This window comes from Carcharhinus amblyrhynchos, chromosome 35, assembly GCF_965287045.1.
Source record: "Carcharhinus amblyrhynchos chromosome 35, sCarAmb.v2.hapA, whole genome shotgun sequence".
NCBI lineage: Eukaryota > Metazoa > Chordata > Chondrichthyes > Carcharhiniformes > Carcharhinidae > Carcharhinus > Carcharhinus amblyrhynchos.
In genome coordinates this window covers 6,509,998-6,535,342 of record NC_137358.1, presented here as the reverse complement: position 1 = coordinate 6,535,342, position 25,345 = coordinate 6,509,998, and the positions used below count along the sequence as shown (strand labels likewise).

The following is a 25,345-nucleotide window of genomic DNA, read 5'->3' as shown; positions in this document are numbered from 1 at the left end:
AGCAAAGGGCTCATCCGGGATTTGAATCTGAGACCTCTCACAAATTTTTTCTGATTTTAACACCCAAAGTGAGAATCACGCCACTAGACCGACAAGTCACAGTTCATGGCCTATTTGCTGCCTGTGCAGTCGACACGAGCAGGCAGGTGGGAGTCTAACCTGCCCTCTTTGCGATCTTGTGGAGCCCGTGGACTATGTTTATGTAGGTTGCTTCAGACTGCATTCCCTTTTCAGTTATTTTAAGAAAACATTCTGCTCCAGTTTCATTTGTACTTCAGTCCTGCGCGCTCCTGATCTGTGGGGGAGCCAGCGCAGGGGGGGGGGATGCTGGTCAAATCCCTTGGTTAGGCCACACCGGGAATGCTGTGGGCTGTTTTAATCCCCTCAGCAGGGATAGCATTGCCATAGAGGGAGCGCAAGGAAGGTTCGCCAGACTGGGAATAGCGGGACAGTCTGATCAAGAGAGAAACATAGAAACATAGGAGCAGGAGGAGGCCATTCGGCCCTTCCAGCCTGCTCCGCCATTCATCACGATCCTGGCTGATCATCCAACTCAATTGCCTAATCCTGCTTTTTCCCCAAGAGCTACATCACATGTAGGCCAGACCAGGTAAGGATGGCAGATTTCCTTCCCTAAACGGAGCCAGATGGGTTTTTCCGACAATCGACAATGCGCCAACAGTAGATTCTTAATTCCAGATTTCTTTTATTGAATTCTAACTCCACAATCTGCGGGATTCGAACCCAGGTCCCCCAGAACATTCGCTAAGTTTCTGGATTAATAGTCTAGTGGTAACATCAGTGGTTATGGGCATAGTGTGTGCAAAAGATTGTCTGATTAGTCATGATCATGTTGAATGGTGGGACAGGCTCGATGGGCTGAATGGCCTACTCCTACGTTCCTTTACATGGAGAAAAGGTTTCTTGATTTCACCACTGAATAGCCGGGCTCAAGTTTTAAGAATACGAACCCTATGGTTTTGAATATCCCTGTTGGAGAACATAACAGCACCGCAAAACTGTCAAATTTTCCATCATCTAGAGCACCCCTAACTTGCTGAAGCCAAGGTGATATTTATTACTAATTACTATTTATTATATGTCAAATAAACTGGTTGGACTTTAACCTGGTGTTGTGAGACTTCTTACTGTGTTTACCCCAGTCCAACACCAGCATCTCCACATCCTAAAAAGACTCCCTCATACATCTCCTTTAAACAATGGCACGATGGCACAGTGGTTAGCACTGCTGCTTCATAGCGCCACGGCCCCGGGTTCGATTCCCAGCTTGGGCCACTGTCTGTCTGGAGTTTGCACGTCCTCCCCGTGTCTGCGTGGGTTTCCTCCGGGTTCTCCAGTTTCACCCCCACATTTTGCAAGATCTGCTGGTTAGGGTGCTTTGATCCCAACAGGCACCGGACTGTGGCGACTAGGGGAATTTCACAGTAACTTCATCGCAGTGTTAATGTAAGCTTTACTTGTGACTAATAAATAAACTTTACTTTCAACATTGCCCTTCGCACCTTAAACCTGTGCCCCCTAGTAATTGTCTCCTCCACCCTGGGAAAAAACTTCTGACTATCCACTCTGTCCGTGCCCCTCAGAATCTTGTAGAGTTCTGTCAGGTCGCCCTTCAACCTCCGTCGTTCCAGTGAGAACAAACCAAGTTTCTCCAACCTCTCCTCACAGCTAATGCCCACCAAACCAGGCAACATCCTGGTCAATCTTTTCTGTACCCTTCCCAAAGCCTCCACATCCTTCTGGTAGTGTGGTGACCAGAATTGAACACTATATTCCAAGTGCGGCCTTACAATGGTTTTATAAAACCTCGTAAGAAGCCTGGCAACACCAGGTTTAAGTCCAACCGATTTATTTGATAGTAAACTCACAAGCTTTCGAGGTTTCCCTCTTCGTCAGGTGAATGGAGAGCTCTGGCCTCAGACAGAGTATATGACAGCACAGACAGTTTACAGATTACTGATTACAGAGGCCAGAACTCTCCATCCATCTGACGAAGAGGGAAACCTCGAAAGCTTGTGAGTTTACCATCAAATAAATCGGTTGGACTTAAACCTGGTGTTGTCAGACTTCTCACTGTGTTTACCCCAGTCCAACGCCGGCATCTCCACTTTATAAAACCTCGACATGAGATGAGGAGAAAGCTCGTCACTCAGAGACTGATGAGTCTGTGGAATTGTCTGCCGCAGAAAGCAGTGGGGGCCAAGTCACTGAACGTATCGAAGAAAGAATTAGATTGATTTCTAGACTTTAAAGGTGTCAAGGGGCATGATGCTAAGATAAAGGAACAACCACGGTCATACTGAATGACGGAACAGACTCCAAGGGCCGAATGGATGACACCTGCTCCTGTTTCTATTATTCTGGTAAATCTGCTGCCTTAAGTGAATATGTCCTTCCTGAGGTGAGACACTCAGAACTAGTCCGACCATCTGCTTAGCTTAAGTCCCATTATTTTCTCCATTTCTGCGCTTACATTCCATTCAATAAATTTCTCCCCCCGACTGATTTTTAATTTGGTGTCTTTTTGCCCCCATCTGCCACTGAAAAAATAGACATACACTGCTTGATTTAATAAGTCAGTCATTTCTCTCAGTCTCCATCTTCCTCTTTCTTGCTCTAGTGGGTCCTCAGTCAACTTTACCCACCTTTTTGTCTCTTAACATATTTTTAGAAACTTGTGCTTTGACATTCCATAAGGAGCTTTTTTTTTGATCATATTTCCTCTTTGTGCTTTTTTTTGTCGCTCTTTGTTCCTACTCCAGTTTGTTGGCACGCTGCCATCCTTTGTATTTTTGTGCACATCTTTTCATTTGATGCTGCCTTTTTTAAAATTCATTCGTGGGACATGGGCATTACTGGCTGCACCAGCATTTATTGCCCATCCCTTGTTGCCCCTTGTGAAGGTGGGGGTGAGCTGCCTTCCTGAATCGCTGCAGTCCACGTGCTGAGGGTTGACCCACAATGCCGATAGGGAGGCAATTCCGGGATTTTGACCCAGCGACTGCGGAGGAACGGCCGATATATTTCTAAGTCAGGGCAGTGAGTTACTTGGAAGGGAATTTGCAGGTGGTGGTGTTCCCATGTCTCTGCTGTCCTTGTCCTTCTGGCTGGAAGTGGTCATGGGTTTGGAAGGTGCTGTCTAAGGATCTTTGGTGAATTGCTGCAGTGCATCTTGTAGATGGTACTACTGAGCGTCAGTGGTGGAAGGAGTGGATGTTTGTGGATGTGGTGCCAATCAAGTGGGGCTGCTTTCTCCTGGATGGAGTCAAGCTTCTTGAGTCTTGTTGGAGCTGCGCCCATCCAGGCAAGTGGGGAGTATTCCATCACACTCCTGAGTGTGCCTTTGTAGATGGTGGACAGGCTTTGGGGAGTCAGGAACTGCAATTGTCCAGGGCACTGGTGAGGCCGCAGCTGGAGTAATGTGTGCAGTTTTGGTCGCCGCACTTGCGCAAGGATATATTGGCCTTGGAGGGAGTGCAGAGGAGGTTCACTAGGCTGATACCGGAGATGAGGGGGTTGGACTATGAAGAGAGACTAAATAGACTGGGTCTGTACTCGTTGGAGTTTAGAAGGATGAGGAGGGATCTTATAGAGACGTATAAGATAATGAAGGGGATGGATAGGGTAGAGGTAGAGAGATTCTTCCCACTTAGAAAGGATAGCAGGACTAGAGGGCACAGCCTCAAGATAAGGGGGGGTTCAGTTTAGATCGGAGTTGAGGAGGAACTTCGTCACTCAAAGGGTGGTGAATCTCTGGAATTCCCTGCCCGTTGAAGTGGTGGAGGCTACCTCGCTAAATATATTTAAGTCACGGGTAGATAGGTTTCTGATGGACAAGGGAATTAAGGGTTATGGGGAGAAAGCGGGAAAGTGGAACTGATCCACTTCAGATCAGCCATGATCTTATTGAATGGCGGGGCAGGCTCGAAGGGCCAGATGGCCTACTCCTGCTCCTATTTCTTATGTTCTTAGGAGGTGAGTTACTCACCACAGTATTCCTAGCCTCTGACTTGCTCTTGTAGCCACTGTGTTTATGTGGCGAGTCCAGTGAGTTTCTCATCAATGGTAACCCCAAGGATGTTGACAGTGGGGGATTCAGTGAAGTACACACTGTTGAGTGTCAGGGAGCGGTGGTTAGAGTCTCTGTGATTGGTGATGGTCACTGCCTGGCATTTGTATGGCACGAATGTTACTCAGCACTTTGTCAGACAAAGCCTGAATATTGTACACATCTTGGTGCATTTGAACATGGACTGCTTCTGTTCCCTCATTTGTTGGCTATGCATGCGAACTGCACCAGTGAAACTTGCGGCTTGCAGGGTTTTGTGTGCTGCTCTGCGTTGAATCCAAAAACACTTGAGTTGCCACTCAACTGGATAGAGCCGTGAAGAAGGCTTATAGTGTGTTAGCGTTTATTAACAGGAGGTTTGAGTTTGAGAGCCGTGGGGTTATGCTGCAACTATACCGGACCTTGGTGAAACCAGATTTGGAATATTGTGTTCAGTTCTGGTCACCTCACTATAAGAAGGATGTGGAAGCATTGGAGAGAATGCCGAGGAGATTTACCAGGATGCTGCCTGGTTTGGAGGGTAGGTCTTATGAGGAAAGGTTGAGGGAGCTGGGGCTTTTCTCTTTAGAGTGGAGGAGGATGTGAGGCGACTTAACAGAGGTTTATAAGACAATGTGAGGGATAGATCGAGTGGATGTGCAGAGACTATTTCCTCGGGTGGTGGATGTAGCTGTTACTAGGGGGGCATAACTATAAGGTTCATGGTGGGAGATATAGGATGGATGTCTGAAGTAGATTCTTTACTCAGAGAGTGGTTGGGATGTGGAATACATTGCCTGCTGTGATAGTGGAGTCGGACACTTTAGGAACTTTCAAGTGGTTATTGGATAGGAACATGGAACACACCAGAATAATAGGGAGGGGATAGCTTGATCTTGGGTTTGGACATAGCTCGGCACAACACTGAGGGCCAAAGGGCCTGTACCGTGCGGTACTGTTCAATGTTCTACATACACCTTTGAACGCTTTCCTCTGTCAGTCTGTAGTTCACCTACCGGCATCTTATCACAGGACGTGGACAACTTGTTCCTCACCTCCTTCGGGAACTTAACCTCAATCAAACGCAAATCTTGTTTGTAAAGTACCCCCAGACCGTTCGCGAGTTATGGCTCATTATTCATAATTAAATTTAGAAGGCTCAGATCCGGGTCAGTTCTGGAACGTGGTGTTCTAGAGATGCAGCCAAGCACATTTTGTTTAATGTTCCTGCCTTTATGGTTTCAGCTATTCAGTACATCCAGTGTTTATGAAATTAAAAACCTCCTGTTATAATCGAATTGAATCTACCGAATTGTTCCATTATGATGTTTAAACCTCCCCCTCATTAATGTATCAGATTTCTTTTTATTAGGTCATGGTAATTGGGCAAGGCTGGCTAGGCTCGCATTTTGATTTGATTTGGTTTGATTTATTATTGTCACACGTACTAACTTACAGTGAAAAGTATTGTTTCTTGCGCACCATACAGACAAAGCATACCATTCATAGAGAAGGAAAGGAGAGAATATATAGAACAGTACAGCACAGTACAGGCCCTTCGGCCCTCAATGTTGTGCCGAGCTATGTCCAATCCCAAGATCAATCTATCCCACTCCCTATCATTCTGGTGTGCTCCATGTGCCTATCCAAGAGCTGCTTGAAAGTTCCCAAAGTGTCCGACTCCACTATCAATGCAGGCAGTGCATTCCACACCCCAACCACTCTCTGAGTAAAGAATCTACCTTGGACATCCCTCCTATATCTCCCACCATGAACCTTATAGTTATGCCCCCTATTAACAGTTACATCCACCCGAGGAAATAGTCTCTGCACGTCCACTCTATCAATCCCTCTCATCATCTTATAAACCTCTATTAAGTTGAAATTAAGTACAGAATGTAGTGTTACAGTCAAAGCTAGGGTGTAGAGAAAGATCAACTTAATGCAAGGTAGGTCCATTCAAAAGTCTGATGGCAGCGGGAAGAAGCTGTTCTTGAGTCGGTTGACCTCAGAGCACGAGCACAGTGGTTAGCACTGCTGCCTCACAGCACCAGGGACCCGGGTTCGATTCCCGGCTCGGGTCACTGTCTGTGTGGAGTCTGCACGTTCTCCCCGTGTCGGCATGGGTTTCCTCCAGGTGCTCCGGTTTCCTCCTACAGTGACACTAATAAAATAAACTAAATTGTGGGCACACCATCAGCACATAGTGAAAGAAGGCGGCTCAGCATCACCTTCTCAAGGGGAATTAGAGATGGGCAATGAAAGGTCGTGAATGAAGCTCAATCTATCGCACAAACCAGCCTCCCATCCATTGACTCTGTCTACATTTCCCACTGCCTCAGCAAAACAACTAATTAAGGACTCCACACACCCCGGACATTCTCTCTTCCACCTTCTCCCGTCAGGGAAAAAGTTACATTTAAAGTTTTAAAGTTTAATTTATTAGTCACAAGTAAGGCTTACATTAATACTCCAATGAAGTTACTGAGAAATTTCACCAAACTCCGGCACCTGTTCAGGGACTCTAAGGAAGAATTTGGCACGGCCAATCCACCTAAGCAGCACATCTCTTGGACTGTGGGAGGAAACCAGAGCACCTGGAGGAAACCCATGCAGACACGGGGAGAACGTGCAAACTCCACATTGACAGTGACCCAAGCCGGGAATCGAATCTGAGTCCCTGGTGCTGTGAGGCAGCAAAAATTCCCCCTCAGTGTACCCGAACAGGTGCTGAAGTGTGTGGTGACTGGGGGGATTTCATAGTAACTTCATTGCAGTGTCAATGCAAGCCTACTGGTGACACGAATAGGTAAACTTTTAAACTTTAAAACTCAGTTCAAGTGCAATTAGGGATGGACAACGTATGCTGGAAAGAATATTCCCAATGGTGGGGGAGTCCAGAACTATGGGTCACAGTTGAACAGAGGGAGAGACAGAGACTCAGTTAGTTATTTTGATTTAAGCACTGAAAGTTGCTGAAGCAGATATTATCCCTTCTCACACTCACTTTAACAGATTATGAAGGGGAGTACTTCACTTTGAGTCGTTGCATACTGGTTCCCAGACAGGAAATCAGACTCCCCAATTTCAAAACAGTGGCGAATGTGTGGATATCACTGTCACAGGAAATAATTGAGGCCAAAACATTGTGTGATTTCAAGGAGGAATTAGATTTCGCTCTCAGGGTGCTAAAGGATACTGGGGGGGAGGGGGTGAGGGTTTGAGGATATTGAGTTGGGTGACCAGCCATGATCACAATGAATGGTGGAGCAGGCTCGGAGGGCCGAATGGCCTCCTCTGATTTGATTTTCTACATAACACTCTGAGTGAATACAAAACTCAGATGCCAGCCAAGGTATAGATGGACGCTGGTGGTGAATCCGGTCATAGGTGCCCATCAACACCTCCCCCCCTCCCCTAATGCCCTCTTGCCCACTCCGGGGATGATTCCCCCCCCCCAACCCCGTCTTTGGTTCAAGCGTTCCTCACCAGTCGTAGTCCATGACAGCGATGATGACGTTGACATGATCCATGTTCTCGTTGGGAATGTCAAAGACCAACGCCTCGTTGTAGACCGGGTTGAGGGTGTTCTTCTTTATCGAGGTCTTCCGCTTCTTCAGGCGCCTCCCCTCACAGATCAGCGAGGCCTTCACATAGGGATCTGCCGAGAGACGGAAGGAATGGGTCAGTTGAGACTCAGGCTGGGGCCCTTTGGGGTCTCGATTCTCCACTTTCCCCCACAGCCTCTGCCAGAATAATGGCACTGCCCCAAACCTGGGACTGTCCCAGCCAACCTCAAGTACAACCTCTGGCCCTTTTTTTAAATTCACTGTAGGACATGTATGTCGCTGGCTGGCCAGCATTTATTGCCCACTGCTAGTTGCCCTTGGGGGGGCAGCTGAATCATGGAATTCCTACAGTGCAGAAGGGGGCCATTCGGCCCATCGAGTCTGCACCCACCGTCATCCCACCCAGGCCCTATCCCCATGTCTTTACTTTAGCTAGTCCCCCTGACACTAAGGTGCAATTTAGCGTGGCCAATCCACTTAACTTACATATTTTTGGACTGTGGGAAGAAACCTGAGCACCTGGAGGAAACCCACGCAGACATGGGGAGAAAGTGCAAGCTCCACACAGACAGGGACCCGAGGCCGGAATTGAACCCGGTTCCTGGCGCTGTGAGGCAGCATAGTGCCATCATGTTCCCCCAAGAGTCAACCATATTGCTATGGCTCTAGAGTCATATGTAGGCCAGACCAGGTGAAGACAGCAGATTTCCTTCCCTGAAGGACATTAGTGAACCAGATGGGTTTTTTCAACAATGGGTCATCAGTAGATTCTTAATTCTAGATATTTTTTATTGAATTCAAATTCCTTCTGCCGTAGTGGGATTCGAACCCAGGTCCCCAGAACGTTAAGCTGAGTTTCTGGATTAATTGTCCAGTGATAATACCACTAGGCCATCACCTCTCCTACCATCCTGCACAGGTAGCAGTGGCCTTGCCAGGCTTGATCTCAGCACCCTCAGAACGTGAAGGGCAGAATGAGTAAGGCCAGGAATCCTACGATTATTCAAAGGGAACAGGCTGTTCAGCCCCTCTAGTCTGTCCCCTCATTAATTTAGGTTATTGACTATCCATACCTCAGGTCACTGGACACCATTTACTTCCCATCCCTTATCCCTTCACCCCATTTTCGCCCCCATTGAAAATCGTCATTGCCTACCCAGCATCCACTGGGGGAGTTTTGCATCATTAATGAAATAGGCCAATGGGAGAATGGGAGATCAAGGGGTCAGAGGTCAGGGGTTGGTCAGCAATGGCCACCTGACACTCGCTGTCTGAGCTCATGATCAGAAGGGTAAACAGTGTCTGTAGGAGCTGTTCCCTGGGAGAGAGAGAGAGAGAGAGAGAGAGAGAGCGGGGCGGGCGGAGTGGAGGAGGGGTGAGTGATGCATCATGTTGCAGGGACCTGGGTTCAATTCCAGCCATGGCTCACTGTCTGTCTGTGTGGAGTTTGCATGTTCTCCCTGTGTCTGCTCTGGTTTTCTCCCACGCTCTGAAGATGTGAGGGTTAAGGTGGATTGGCCATGCTAAATTACCCCTTAGTGACAAAGGTGTGCAGGTTAGGATGGATTGGCCATGCTACATTGCCCCTTAGCGTCCAAAGATGTGTGGGTTAAAGTTAAAGTTTATTTATTAGTTTATTTATTAGTCACAAGTAAGGCTTACATTAACACCGCAATGAAGTTTCTCTGAAATTCTCCTGGTGGCCACACTCTGGTGCCTTGGTGGATTAGCCATGGTAAATGCATGGGATTACAGGGTCAGGGCAGAGGGGAGACAGCACAGACTCGATCGGCCGAGGGGCCTCTTCCCTCGCTGCAGGGTTTGAGGGGAACAGAAGGAAGGAGGCCTCTGGTGCGCACGGCAGTGAAGGTACCTGAGAATCCGGTTAAATCCATTGCCTTCAGGTTGGTGGCTTTGATGATGGTGATGGTGAGTCTCCCCGCTGTTGGGAGGTAGCACAAGGAGAAGTTTATCTCGCCCAGATCAGCCTTCTCCTGGGGGACAGAGGGAAACATTAGTACGGCAAAGGAAGATCCCAGACCACCCCGACCCTGGGCGCAGTCCAGCTAGAGATACAAACATTCCTCCATCTGTATTTCTTCCTGAGACAACTCACCTGCAAGCAAGACCAAAAGGCCACTGGACCAGTGGGAGATAATGATTGAATTGTACTCTAGACCAATTATCCCAAACCTGCATCACCTTTCGTAGGAACATCCATTGGATCAAGAGATCAGACAGGAGCAGGCCATTCAGCCCATTATTCCGGAGATGAGGGGGTTAGCCTATGAGGAGAGATTGAGTAGATTGGGCCTGCACTCGTTGGCGTTTAGAAGGATGAGGGGAGATCTTAAAGAGACACATATAAGATAATGAAGGGGCTAGACAGGGTGGAAGCAGAGAGATTATTTCCACTTAGAAAGGAAACAAGAACTAGGCCTCAAAATAAAGGGGAGTCAATTTAGAACAGAGTTGAGGAGGAACGTCTTCTCCCAGAGGGTGGCGAATCTTTGGAATTCTCTGCCCATTGAAGCAGTGGAGACTACCTCGTTAAATGTGTTTAAGTCACAGGTAGAATAGGATGTAAACTTCCTCGGCTGCCGCGGTGGGATTCGAACCCTGTGTCCCCTCCAAGAGCGTTAACCTGGGCCCTCTGGATTGCAAGACCCGGGGCATGACCCATACACCACTGTCACTCCCCCTCACGCTTCCTCTCACGGCTGAGTAGCCTCGCTGGCGTGCTAAGGTTCTTGGATCATGCACAGGGAGTGGTCACTCAGACAGGGCACTGGAGGCTGAGGGACGAACTGGTGGAGGACAGCGTGGGAAAAAGATATTAACCGTGCAATAGAACAAATCTTTCTGAAGCGACACACTCCTCTTGAACTTGTTTGTTTGTTGATTAGTCGCAAGTGCTCTTACATTAACACTGCAATGAAGTTACTGTGAAAATCCCCTTGCTTCTCAAGTGTGAGTGTCACCGTAACACTACATATGGAACCTGGCAGCTCTGAAGAAGGTGACCTGTCTCACAGAGTTCGGGATACGGGTTCTGAGCAGGCAAACATGATTCCCCCTCTGTATCTGGTTCCTGTACCGTAGCCAAGAGCCTGGGAATCCACCTCTGTTACTGTTTGAGCTTCAGAAGTGCAGAACGAGTCATTGATTCTGTCTAGACTTCCCGCTGCCTCAACATAGCAGCCAGCATAATCAAGGATCCCCGGACATTCTCTCTTCCACCTTCTTCCGTCAGGAAAAAGATACAGAAGTCTGAGGTCACGTACCAACTGATTCGAGAACAGCTTCCCTGCTGCTGTCAAGCTTTTGAATGGACCTACCTTGCATTAAGTTGCGGTTTCTCCACACCCTAGCTATGACTGTAACATTACATTCTGCACTCTCTCCTTTCCTTTTCTATGAATGGTATGCTTTGTCTGTATAGTGAGCAAGAAATAATACTTTACACTGTATCCCAATACATGTGACAATAATAAATCAAATATTAAATTGATGTGTCTCTACATCCTAGCTGTGACTGTAAAGCTACATTTTGCACCCTCTCCTTTCCTTCTCTATGAACAGTATGTTTTGTCTGTGTAGCGCGCAAGAAACAATACTTTTCACTGTATGTTAATACATATGACAATAATAAATCAAGTTATTATGAGTGTTATCCAGCAACGGAAGATCTCGGCCATGTGTGGAGAAGCTGGGATCATTCTCTGTAGGGTTCTATGGTTCAATGATTCTCGAATATGTTGAAGCACAGAAGGAGGCCCTTCAGCCTGTCGCGTCTGTGATAACTCCCTACAAGAGCAACTCACACCTCCCAATTCTCCCCCCCCTCCTTTTGCCTAGAGACCTGCCCTCTTCAGACGCTCGTGAAAAAACCATGACCAGGTAAGGACAGTGGATTTCCTTCCCAAAAAGTTATCAGTGACGTGGATGGGTTTTCTCCCACTGTTGATTCACGGTCACCAGTAGACTCTGAATTCTGAGTTTTTATCAGAATCTAATGCCACCATCTGCCGCGGTGGGATTCCAAATCCAGGTTCCCCCCCCACCCCCCCCATGTCTCTGAATCTCTCGTTCAGTGACAATACCACTACACCACTGCCTCCCCTCAAAGAAATGGGATAAAAATTGAACAGGCAGGGTGAGTGCAATAGTGGGCCCTATTTTACCATTTTGATTCTAAGTGCTGGGTGGACTTGAAACTGGGAGTGTTTCAGATCTGACTTTGAGGCCGGTTTTCAGGCACGCCCATGCGCACTCTGCCTGAAAATATATCAGCGATTCCGAATGGCGATGCAGAAACCTGTGGGTGGGACACACCCGAAATCCTGCAGCTCCCATCGGAGGCTCCAACTGCGCACGCGCAGCAACAAAATGATAGAATGCGGCTCCCCTGCCGTATTGCTCCCAGGCCGGATAATGCCTCCCCCCGGGGTCCCAAAGACAAACCCCCATCCCCACAACATTACTGACTCCCTTATCACCCCACTCCCCACCATCCAGACCGATCACGGGCCCCTGCCCCCTTCCGTCTCGCTGATCTCAGGCAGAGTGGCAGCAGACACCCCCCCCTTCTCCCCGACTAATGTCAGGCAGAGTGGCAGCAGACCCCCCCCCCCCCCCCTTCCCCCCTACACTGATCACAGGCAGAGAGCCATCAGACAGTCAGCACTTACCTCCTCGCTAACCCTCACTAACTGGAGCGCCCGAATCAGACTTACATACAGCATATCTGTCTGCGCTGATTCTGGATGGGGGAACGTGGTGCTAAAGGGGGAAGTGCTGGTAAAGTTGGGTGTGCAGCTCATTAAGTCAATTTAAATACATGCAAATGCATATAAATGGTGGTTGCGCCCGTTTCGGGTGCAGATCTGATCGTGGAGGCAGGCGCGGCTCACACTATTCGCCTCACACCCCACTTTCCCAAGTTTTTGCGCCCGAAAACGGGAGCAATGCAACGATAAAATTGGATCCATTAGCTCAGAAAACCTAAAGCTTGGTCAAAGAGGATTGTCTGAGAGGAGGAAAGTGGGGTAGAGAGGTCGAGAGGTGTGGGGAGGGTATTCCAGAGTTTGGAGCCTCGGGACCTGAAGGCATTTTCAGTGTCAGTACAGACCGTGAAACTGGGGCTCTCAAAGTCTGTACTCACACTGAAAATGCTTAAAGCCCAATGGGTCTGAAAGATCGTGAGGTCCGAGATGGGGTGATTAAAATCGAGCACACATAAAAGGTCAGATGCCATGAGCCAAACCTGAATCATAGGATCCCTACAATGCAGAATGAGGCCATTCAGCCCATCGGAGTCTGTGCTGACAATAAACCCACCCAGGCCCTAAGCCCTTCATCCTGTAATTCTACCTGACAGTAAGGGGTAATTGAGCAAGGCCAATCCACCTAACCAGCACGTCTTTACAGAATGAGGGGCTGGTGCGATGCACAGACCTGAAAAGGCACTGGACTGTGGGAAATTTCACAGTAACTTCATTGCAGTGTTACTTGTGACTAATAAATAAACTTATTTACATAATGGCTTTTTGCAATTTGAAGAGTAATCTTTGTGTCTCTGTCCTGCATTGTGACTAAGTGCACACTGCCATTTCAATTAGGTTTCAGTATAATTAATTGTTGCATGAAGTGGAGTGATTGATAGGTTTTATTGCCTAATAGCGCTGGAGAAGGTAAAACATCTCGACTTATCTCTGCACCATAGATGATTTTTTTTCAGGATTCGGCTATGCATTGCGCCAAACCAATCACTTACGCATATCTCAGTGTGTACACACTTGCAACTCATCACTGTCCAGACAGCTAATAGAAGTCTACCCAAAGGTTAAAGATCAGCAAAATCTTGGAAAACCATTCACATGCATGGTCAACCTTCTAGAGATTACCATTGACTGAATGGGCCGGCCATATAAATACTGTGCCTACCAGACCAGGCTAGTGGAGAGGTGATGGCCTAATGGTATTATCGCTAGCCTATTAGTCCAGAAACTCAGCTAATGTTCCGAGGAAGACCCGGGTTCGAATCCTGCCATGGTAGACGCTGCAAGTAGAATTTGACTATAAAATATCTGGAATTTAGAATTTACAGTGAAACCATTGTCGGAAAAACCCATCTGGTTCATTCATGTCCCTTTAGGGAAGGGAATCTGCCGTCCTTACCCGGTCTGGCCTACATGTGACTCCAGAGCCACAGCAAGGTGGTTTGTTCCCAAATGCACTCTGAACAAGGCCAACTAAAGATGGGCAATAAATGCTGGCCAGCCAGTGACGCCACTGTCCCAGAAATTGGTAACACTATTCGTCCACATCTTTCTGGGAGAGACCAAAAACTAAACATCCTTATGTTTCTACCTGCTATGGTCTGTGCTTGAAAAACTCTTTTACCAAGTTACCCTCAGATGGGTATTTTTTCTGCCCTAGTCAATGGTCTGTGTGATGTGATGAGAGACCACCGCTTAAACTGAGGCCTACTCAATGCCATTCTGCCTTGGAGAAATCCAGTTTGACTTTGATGAACTTTCCTTCTTAATTTGAGCGCCGCTAAATAGCTTGGGAGGTTTTTCCTCTCCACGATGTTGCGAGCAGCAATCTTTAACCCCCTCAGTCTCTGTTCCCCCGTCCCGACCCTCCCTCATGCATTCTCAGCAGCTTCCCACCGTACAGGCTGTGGTAATGCGTATTCCTGATGTGGAGGTGCCAGCGTTGGACAGGGGGTAGGCACAGTAAGAAGTCTCACAACACCAGGTTAAAGTCCAACAGGTTTATTTGGTAGCACGAGCTTTCGGAGCACTGCCCCTTCATCAGGTGAGTGGGAGTTCTGTTCACAAACAAAGCACATGAAGAAACAAACTCAATTTTACAAGATAATGATTGGAATGCGAGTCTTTACAGGTAATCAAGTCTTAAACGTATAGACAATGTGAATGGGGAGAGGGTTATGCACAGGTTAAAGAAATGTGTATTGTCTCCAGGGCAGTCAGTGAGATTTTGCAAGCTCAGGCAATTCATGGGGGTTACAGATAGTGTGACATGAACCCAAGATCCCGGTTGAGGTTGTCCTCATGTGTGCGGAACTTGGCTATCAGTCTCTGCTCAGCAACTCTGCGTTGTCATGTGTCATGAACGTGGCCTTCACGACACACAACAGCGCAGAGTCGCTGAGCAGATAGCCAAGTTCCACACACACGAGGACAGCCTCAACAAGGATCTTGGGTTCATGTCACACTATCTGTAACCTCCGTGACTTGCCTGAGCTTGCAAAATCTCACTAACTGCCCTGGGGACAATACACATCTCTTTAACCTGTGCTTAACGCTCTCTCCACTCACATTGTCGGTACCTTTAAGATTTGATTGCCTGTAAAGACTCGCATTCCAACCATTATTTTGTAAACTGAGTCTGTGTCTATGTTTGCCCTGTTTGTGAACAGAACTCTTCACTCACCTGATGAAGGAACGAGACTCCAAAAGCTCGTGCTACCAAATAAACCTGTTGGACATTAACCTAGGACTGTGAGACTTCTGTATTCCTGAAGGCCTAGCAGGTAGCCAAGGCGGCTCAGGATATGGAAAATGGGACTGAGAGAAACCTGAGATGAGAAGAGCAGATTTATTGTTGAGTCACTGACTCCCACTCCTTTTGTCAACTTCACAATCACGATGACTAATAGCTTCTACAGATTGCTTACATGACAATCATTGAGGTTACCAATTTGGTGCATTGAGCAGGGTACCATGGCGGTGGGGGGGAGGATCCAGGCCCAACGCGTTATTGGACTGCCAATCCAAGGCTGGGCTGAGTGAGATCCATGTTCAAATCCCACCACAACCTCTGCAGGATTTGATTTCAGTTAAATAAGTACATTGGTGGCAAAAGTCCAGTGCACTGGAAGCTCTCCAGTGTCCACAAGTCATGCGGCAGAGAGTTGAGCCCTCCTACGGGGTGGGTTTGTGATCACATTGAGTTTGATTGGGGGACACAGTGTCATAGAATCCCTACAGTGCTAAAGGAGTCCATTCGGCCCATCAGGTTGTATGGACGTACCTTATATTAAACTGATCTTTCTCTACACCCTAGCTATGTCTGTAACACTACATTCTGCAACCTCCCCTTTCCTTCTCCCCTATGTACTCTATGAACAGTATGCTTTGTTTGCATAGCGCATGAGACAATACTTTTCATTGCATCCCAATACATATGACAATAGTAAATCAAATCTAAGGGGCAATTTAATGCGGCCAATGCACCTAACCAGCTCATCTATCAGACTGTGGGAGGGAACTGAACCATCCGGAGGAAACCCACACAGGCACGGCGAGAACATGCAGACTCCACACAGACAGTGACTCAAGTTGGGAATCGAATTCGGGTCCCTGGCACTGTGAGGCAGCAGTGCTAACCACTGCGCCACCGTGCCGCCCATCCAGAGGGGTGAGTTCACTAAAAGTTGCCCTTCCTGCTGAGGCCACGCACCTTACGATTCCCCTGTCAGGTACTTCCCCAGTGCTCATAATTTCCCCTCTCTCGCGAAGCACCCCACCCCAGCATCTCACTGATCAGGGCATCCAGCTTTGAGATGGGGAACCCCACTGAATACTGGCTTTGCAGCTAAACCACCCTCTCCCCACCCACCCTCCCTATACACCCTTACCTGACGCCACATTCCCCCACCCTCCAAATCTGCCATCCCCACCACTCCCCCCATCCCTGTGCCTGAAACATTGGGATGGCACGGTGGCACAATGGCTAGCACGGCGCCAGGGAACCGGGTTTGATTCCTGGCTTGGGTCACTGTCTGTGTGGAGTCTGCGCGTTCTCCCCGTGTCTGCGTGGGTTTCCTCCAGGTGCTCCGGTTTCCTCCCACAGTCCAAAGATGCGCTGATTAGGTGGATTGACCATGCTAAATTGCCCCTTTTAGTCCTGGAATGCGTAGTTTAGGTGGATTGGCCATGCTAAATTGCCCCTTAGTGTCCAAAGATGTGCAGGTTAGGTAGATTGGCCATGCTAAATTGTCCCTTTGTGTCCCGGGATGTTAAAGGGATTAGCCGGGTAAATATGCCAGGTTGTGGGGATAGGGCCTGGTATGCGATTGTTATCGGTGCAGACTCGATGGGCTGAATGGCCATCATTCTGCACCGTAGGGATTCTATGGCTCTATGGTTTCCCCAGTCTGAGACCACCGAGGGATGTGGTACCGATAACAGCCACCGCCTCCCTGATGGCACTGCTGAGCACAGCAGCTCTGATTGGCTGGCAGCTCTCAGCGGGGCCAACTTTGATCCCTCGGCTGGCCTGTTCTCTGCCCGATTGGGCGGCAACTTGCGTAGGACTGCAGAATCCCTCCAGAGGGAGGCCATTTGGCCCATCGGGTCTGCACCGACCCTCCGAAAGAGCCTGGTATCACCCGCCCTACACACCCCCCTCCCCGCCCTCTCCCCGTAATCCCGTACATTTACCATGGCTGATCCGCCCAACCTCCACATCTGGTGTAGGCACCCTGGGCATCTTGTGCTGCCCAAAGCTCTACTTCAAGACTCCACAGGCTAAGGGTTGTCCGCAAAGCAGATCCTCCCACCCCGACCCTAGATCCTGGCCATTAGCAAAGCAGCTGGCGAGCAGGGATGACGGTGTGTACAGGACAGGCTCTGCCTCTCTTGCACTCTGCTCAGATAACCCAGCGGATTGAGAGGATGTCTGAAAGCAATTTAAACGGGGAAAACTGCAAAGAGGCTCCAAGGGAATCATCTGCCAACTGTCTCCACGCCACGCGCTGTGGCTCTAGGGCAGTTTCAGTGAATAATATATACAAATAAAAAGGAAACAATCTCTCAAGCCGTGAGCGCAGCGATGTCAGGAATAAGATTAAAGTTCTGCTTTATGAGGGCTGAGAGTACATCTTCAATCAGTGAATTGTGAACACGGGAGAGACGGAATCCTTTTGACATCCAGCTCCCCCCTCCCACCCACCCACAAATAGCTCCTGGGATGAGCTGATCGTAGCCAGGTTTCTGCTCCCACAGGGACTGGGCGACACAGTGGGTTAGCACTGCTGCCTCACAGCGCCAGGGACCCAGGTTTGATTCCCCGGCTCGGGTCACTGTCTGTGTGGAGTCTGCATGCTCTCCCCATGTCTGCGTGGGTTTCCTCCGGGTGCTCCGGTTCCCTCCCACAGTCCAAAGATGCGTGGGTTAGGTAGATTGGTTATGCTAAATTGTCCCTTCGTGTCCAAAGATGTGCAGGTTAGGTGGACTGGCCAGGCTAAATTGTCCCTTAGTGTCCAAAGATGTGTAGGTTCAGTGGATTGGCCATGTTAAATTGTCCCTTAGTGTCCAAAGATGTGCAGGTTAGGTGGACTGGCCAGGCTAAATTGTCCCTTAGTGTCCAAAGATGTGCAGGTTAGGTGGACTGGCCAGGCTAAATTGTCCCTTAGTGTCCAAAGATGTGTAGGTTCAGTGGATTGGCCATGTTAAATTGTCCCTTAGTGTCCAAAGATGTGCAGGTTAGGTGGACTGGCCAGGCTAAATTGTCCCTTAGTGTCCAAAGATGTGCAGGTTAGGAGGATTGGCCCATGCTAAATTTCAAGTTTATTTATTAGTCACAAGTAAGGCTTACGTTAACACTGCAATGAAGTTACTGTGAAATTCCCCTAGTCGCTACAGTCCAGCGCCTGTTCAGATCAAAGCACCTAACCAGCGCATCTTTCAGACTGTGGGAGGAAACCAGATCTTCCGGAGGAAACCCATGCAGACACGGGGAGAACGTGCAAACTCCATGCAGACAGTGACCCAAGCCGGGAATCAAACCTGGGTCCCTGGTACTGTGAAGCAGCAGTGCTAACCATTGTGCTACTTTGTCACCCTTAGTATCCCTTCATGTCCAAGGATGCGTGGGATAGGTGGATTGCCCATTTTAAATTGCACCTTATTATCCAAAGATGTGCAGGCTAGCAGGATTGGCCATGCTAAATTCTCCCTTACTATCCAAAGATGTGTAGGTTAGGTGGATTGGCCATGCTAAATTGCCCCTTAGTGTCCAAAGATGTGTAGGTTAGGTGGATTGGCCATGCTAAATTGCCCCTTAGTGTCCAAAGATGTGCAGGTTAGGTGGATTGGCCATGCTAAATTGCCCCTTAGGATTAGCAGGACGAACACATGGCGTTACGGGGATAGATTGTTGTCAGTGCAATCTTAGAAAGCCACTTGGCCTCTTCCTGCACTGTAGTGATTCTATGTTGGGAATGAGGTGGAGGAGGGGAGATTTGTTCCGATGGGTCATACCGGACTCGGTGGTGTGTGTGGGGCGAAGAATCAACACAACTTACCGAGGTGGCTTCCAAGATGTCGCGCCACATGGGCGTGCCCTCGGACAGGTCGGAGAATTCCAGCAGGTTGTCCAGCACCACCTGCCCGATGAGGTCGTGGCGGGAGAAGCGGTCAAAGTCATAGATGCTGAAATGGAGCTTGCGGTTCTGGAGCTCGTTGAAGGGTACGTTGAACTGGAAGGTCTCGTTAAAGACCGGGTTCAGCGTCTTGCGGTGAACCTTGGTCTGGAACTTCTTCTTGCGGTCGGGGAGAAGGTAAATCTTCACGTAAGGGTCGGAGAACCCGTTGGCGTCTTTAGCCGGCAGGTCGAGGGCCTTCAGGATTTTGACCACCAGTTGCTCTGTGGCGTACGTGTACCTCAGCAGGAAGTTTATCCGCCCACAGTTCACTTTCTGGTGCTTCTTTGCCTCAGCGTCGATGGAGCGCTGTTTGTAGAGTTCCGGTTTGATCTGGCCAATGCTGGTTACTTGCTCCACCTTCTCATCACTTTGGCTCCCAAACTCCGGACTAGACAACTGCTGTGGGATTGGCCTTGGGAGTGAGTTGAACCTGGAAGGTAATTGAGACTTCTCAGAATCATAGAACCATACGGCGCAGAAGAGGCCCTTCGGCCCATCGAGTCCACACCGCCACATTGGAAACACCCCTGACCACCTACCTAACCCCCTTTACCTGGCCCTTCGCCCTGGATGTAATGACATGCCCATCCAGGTACTTTTTAAAGGATATGAGGCATCCCGCCGCCATCACCCTCCCAGGCAGCGTATTCCAGACCCTCACCACCCTCTGGGGAAAAAAGCTTTTCTTCAAATCTCTCCCTAAACCTCTCCCGCCCCTCGCCTTGAATCTTACTTTCTCAGAAGACTAAGGAAATTTGTCCGCTACGACTCTCACCAACTTTTACAGATGTACCATAGAAAGCATCCTGTCTGGTTGTATCACAGTTTGAATTGGATCCTGCTCTGCCCAAGACCGCAAAGAACTACAAAAGGTCGTGAACGTAGCTCAATCCATCACGCAAACCAACCTCCCATCCATTGACTCTGTCTACACAGCCTCAGCAAAGCAGCCGGCATAATTAAGGACCCCACGCACCCCGGACATTCTCTCTTCCACCTTCTCCCTTCGGGAAAAAGGGGTTGGGCAGCATGGACAAGTTGGGCTGAAGGGCCTGTTCCCATGCTGTAAACCTCTATGACTCTAGGACAAGTCTGAGATCACATACCAACCGACTCAAGAACAGCTTCCTCCCTGCTGCCATCAGACTTTTGAATGGACCTACCTCACACTGAGTTGATCTTTCTCTACACCCTAGCTATGACTGTAACACTACATTCTGCACTCTCTCATTTCCTTCTCTATGAATAGTATGTTTTACCCGTATAGCGCGCAAGAAACAATACTTTTCACTGTATGTTAATACATGCGACAATACTAATAAATCGATTCAAGTATGTCCCCTTGTGACTGACCCTTCAACTAAGGGGAATGGCTGCTCTCTATTCACCCCTGTCCAAGCCCTTCATAATCTTGAATACCTCGATCAGGTCTCCCCTCAGTCTCCTCTGCCCCAGTGAAAACAACCCATACTTGCCCAACCTCTATTCCTAACTTAAACGTTCCATCCCAGGCACATCTTGGTGACTCTCCTCTTCACCCCTTCCAATGCAACCACATCCTTCCAACAGTGTATCCCCAGAATTTGATCCACTTTTGGTGACTCCCACACAGTGAGAGGAACGAGGAAGCCCCAGTCGCGGGGGGAAATTGCAGAACAATATCGCTGTTCCTTACTGCCAGAAGTCCCTCCCTAACAGCGCTGCAGGTGTACCTACAGACTGCAAAGGTTCAGAATCTATTTCCCCAGAGTTGGGATGTCTAATACTAGGGGGTAAGCACTTACGGTGAGAGGGGGAAAGTTTAAAGGAGATGTGAGGGGCACATTTTCTTACACAGAGACTGGTAGGTGTCTGGAGCACATTGCTAGGGGTGGTGGTGGTGGAGGCAGTATCTACCCTCTCAAACCCCCTTCAGAATCTTGTACGTTTCAACGAGATTGCTTATCGTTCTTTGAAACGCCAAACAATATTGGCCCAAATTGCACAGACTCTTATCAAAGACCATCTCCCCCCTCCCCTCAAGAGTCATAGTTACAGAATCATACAGCCCAGCAAAGGCCCTTCGGCCCATTGAATCCATACCGACAATTCCTACCGCTTAAGTTGCGCTAATCCCATGTTCCTGCACTTGTCCCATATCCTTGAACGTTATGCTATTTCAAGTGCTCATCCCAATTATTTTTAAAGGTTGTAAGCTATCCGCCCCTGCTACCTTCCCAGGCAGCGCATTCGAGATTCCCACTACCTGTTGGGCAGCACGGTGCTTAGCACTGCTGCCTCACAGCGCTAGGGACCCTGGTTCAATTCCAGCCTTGGGTGGAATTCAATTCCAGCCTCTGTGTGGGGTCTGCACTTTCTCCCCGTGTCTGTGTGGGTTTCCTCTGGGTGCTCCGGTTTCCTCCCACAGTCCAAAAATGTGCAGTTTAGGTGGATTGGCAATGCTAAATTGCCCCTTAGTGTCCAAAGATGTGTAGGTTAGGTGGATTGGCCATGCTAAATTGCCCCTTAGTGTCCAAAAGTGTATAGGTTAGGTGGATTGGCCATGCTAAATTGCCCCTTAGGGTCTAAAGATGTCCAGGTTAGGTGATTAGCCATGCTAAATTGCCCCTTAGTGTCCAAATATGTGCAGGTTAGGTGGATTGGCCACGCTAAATTGTCCCTTGGTGTCCAAAGATGTGTAGGTTAGGTGGATTGGCCATGCTAAATTGCCCCTTAGGATCTAAAGATGTCCAGGTTAGGTGATTAGCCATGCTAAATTGCCCCTTAGTGTCCAAAAGTGTATAGGTTAGGTGGATTGGCCATGCTAAATTGCCCCTTAGGGTCTAAAGATGTCCAGGTTAGGTGATTAGCCATGCTAAATTGCCCCTTAGTGTCCAAATATGTGCAGGTTAGGTGGATTGGCCACGCTAAATTGCCCCTTGGTGTCCAAAGATGTGTAGGTTAGGTGGATTGGCCATGCTAAATTGCCCCTTAGGGTCTAAAGATGTCCAGGTTAGGTGATTAGCCATGCTAAATTGCCCCTTAGTGTCCAAATATGTGCAGGTTAGGTGGATTGGCCACGCTAAATTGCCCCTTGGTGTCCAAAGATGTGTAGGTTAGGTGGATTGGCCATGCTAAATTGCCCCTTAGGGTCTAAAGATGTCCAGGTTAGGTGATTAGCCATGCTAAATTGCCCCTTAGTGTCCAAATATGTGCAGGTTAGGTGGATTGGCCATGCTGAAGTAGCCCATAGTGTCCAAAGATGTGTCGAGTTGGGGGATTAGCAGGGTAAATACATGGGATAATGGGGACAGGGCCTGGGTGAAATGCTCTGTCGGAGAGTCGGTGCAAACGTAATGGGCCAAATGCACTGTTGGGATTCCATGGCCTTAAATAAGTATGATGTGGAGATGCCGGCGCTGGACTGGGGTAAACACAGTAAAGAGTCTCACAACAACAGGTTAACGTCCAACAGGTTTATGTGTAGCAAATGCCACTAGATTTCGGAACTGGCTGTTCCTTCATCAGAACTCCCACCCACCTGACGAAGGAACAGCCAGTTCCGAAAGCTAGTGGCGTTTGCTACACATAAACCTGTTGGACTTTAACCTGGTGTTGTGAGGCTTCCTACTTAAATAAGCAACCAGGGAAGGGGTAAGTAACACCAATAACGGCCCCACTCTCCCATAACACCCCATTACATTTCCCACCTTGTGGCTGGCGGTGGGGCAGCGACCTGTTGGTGGGAGTGCGCATTCGGGATGCTGTTCTCTTTACTCCCGGAGCTCGTGTCGACGGGGATGTCGGGGGAGGTCTGGCTCAGCTTGATGCTGGTCTCGGGATACGACTCCAGGTCCAGGTACGAGCGCTCCGGCATCTCGAGGCCGCAGTCGACACGCTCAACGGCCAGGTCGGTGAAGTGCGAGTGGTGGTGCAGGTGGTGCAGGTGATGCGAGTCCTTGCGCTGGGGGGTCAGACCCTTGTCCCTCCATGGGATCCAGCACAGCTTCCAGGAGACGAACAGCGAGACGCCCAGGAGGACGATGCCGCAGAACGTCACGATGACCGAGAGCAGGCTGACCGATATATCTGTGGGGGTGGGGGGGGGCGGGGAGACAACAGGAGGAGACAGCCATTAGCCACGAACATCAAACCCCCTGGAAGGACTTTGTCAAAGCACTAAACTGGAAAGCACTAAACTGACCACGGCAATCAATACTACACCAATCAGTAAATTCAATCATCATGCATCATTGTGTGTACAGAATCACCAGACATAGTGGCCAGAATTCTCCAACCTCACCCCTGCGTTCTCCAGTCCCGCTGCAGTGACCAGAGATTTGTCCGGGCGGCCAAATTCTCCATCCTCGCTGGTGAGACTGGAGAATTCCGACCAAAACAGAGACAATGGAATCATGGAAAGAGAGAGAGGATAGAAGCAGGAATAGGCTGCTCGGTCCCTCCTGGGCGAGTCATCAGCCCAACCAAAAGCCCAGAGGTTAGCACGGTGGCACAGTGGTTAACACTGCCGCCTCACAGAGCCAGGGAACCAGCGTTCGATTCCCGGCTGGGTCACTGCCTGTGCGGAGTTTGCACGTTCTCTCCCACATCTGCGTGGGTTTCCTCCGGGTGCTCCGGTTTCCTCCCACACTCCAAAGATGTACAGGTTTCCTGGATTGTCCATGCTAAATTACCCCTTAGTGTCCCAAGTGGTGAATTGGCCAAGCTAAATTGCACCTTAATATCCCAAGTGTTGTGGGCTAGGGGGATTAGCGTGGTTAATGAGTGAGGATTACAGGGATAAAGTAGGGTATGTGGGCCTGGTTAAAATGCTCTGTCAGAGAGTCGGTGCAGAGTTGATGGGCTGAATGGCCTCCTTCTGCACTGTAGAGACTCAGTGATCGTTGAAACATGGAAACTAGAAGCAGGAGGAGGCCATTCGGCCCTTTGAGCCTTGCTCCACCATTCATTATGATCATGGCTGATCGTCAAATTCAATATCCTAATCCCACCTTACCCATATCCTTGAGTATCTTTAGCTATATCTTCTTGAAATCACACAATGTTTTGGCCTCAAGTACTTTCTGTGGGAGTGAATTCCACCACTCTCTGGGTGAAGAAATTTCTCCTCACCTCAGTTCTAAAAGGTTTATCTCCTTATCCTCAAACTATGACCCCTAGTTCTGGACTCTCCCACCATCAGGAACATTCTTTCTGAATCTACCCTGCCTAACCCTGCTAGAATGTTAAAAGTTTCTATGAAATCCAGTCTCACTCTTCTTAACTCCAGTGAATATAACTCTAACCAACTTAATCTCTCCTTATGCGATAGACCTGCCATGCCAGGAATCAGCCTGGTAAACCTTCACTGCGCTCCCTCTATAGCAAGGGCATCCTTCCTCAGATAAGGATGCCAAAACTGCACACAATATGTGGCCTTACCAACACCCTGTACAATTGCAGTCAAACATCCCTATTCCTCAAATCCTCTTGCTACGAAACCTAACATACCACTCGCCTCCTTTACCGCCTGCTATACCTGCGCGCTTACTTTCAGCGGCTGATGCACGAGGATACAATTTACACCCGCGCAAATAATAATCCACCTTCCTATTTTTGCGACCAGAGTGGATAACTTCACATCTATCCACGTTATTCTGCATCTGCTACACTTGTGCCCACTCACTCAGCCTGTCCAAATCATGCTGAAGCATTTCTGCACCCTCCTCGCACACCCTCCCACCCAACTTTGTATCATCTGCAGATTTGAAAATTTAGTCCTCGCTTGCAAATCATTAATACATAACGTGAAGGGTTGGGGTCTACAGTGCAGAAGGAGGCCATTCGGTCCATCGAGTCTGTACCGACAACAATCCTACTCCCACTAGCCCACACATTTACCCCACTAATCCCTCTAACCTACACATCCCAGGACACTAAGCATGGCCAATCAACCTAACCCACAGATCTTTCGAACCCTGGGAGGAAACTGGAGCCTTGATGTGGAGATGCCGGTGTTGGACTGAGGTAAACACAGTAAGAAGTCTGACTACACCAGGTTTAAGTCCAACCCATTTATTTGATAGTAAACTCACAAGCTTTCGAGGTTTCCCTCTTCATCAGGTGAATGGAGAGCTCTGGCCTCAGACAGAGCAAATAACAGCACAGACAGTTTACAGATTACTGATTAAGATGCAAATCTTACACCTAACTTGCTATTCAAGTCTTAAAGAGGCCGACAGTGTGAGTGGAAGGAGCATTAAGCCC

The 25,345-nt window shown here is 48.8% G+C and overlaps 1 protein-coding gene across 1 annotated transcript in view; it reads right to left on the bottom strand.

Moving 5' to 3' along the window:
- syt3 (synaptotagmin III) overlaps positions 1 to 25,345 on the bottom strand; it is a 57,708-nt gene that overhangs the window by 11,965 nt on the left and 20,398 nt on the right. The window contains exons 2-5 of the mRNA XM_080217307.1: positions 22,789 to 23,167; positions 18,980 to 19,529; positions 9,512 to 9,632; positions 7,559 to 7,730 (exon numbers count right to left, since the gene is read on the bottom strand). Of these exons, the coding sequence (XP_080073433.1) occupies positions 7,559 to 7,730; positions 9,512 to 9,632; positions 18,980 to 19,529; positions 22,789 to 23,167 (1,222 nt within the window). The remainder of the gene's footprint in view (positions 1 to 7,558; positions 7,731 to 9,511; positions 9,633 to 18,979; positions 19,530 to 22,788; positions 23,168 to 25,345) is intronic.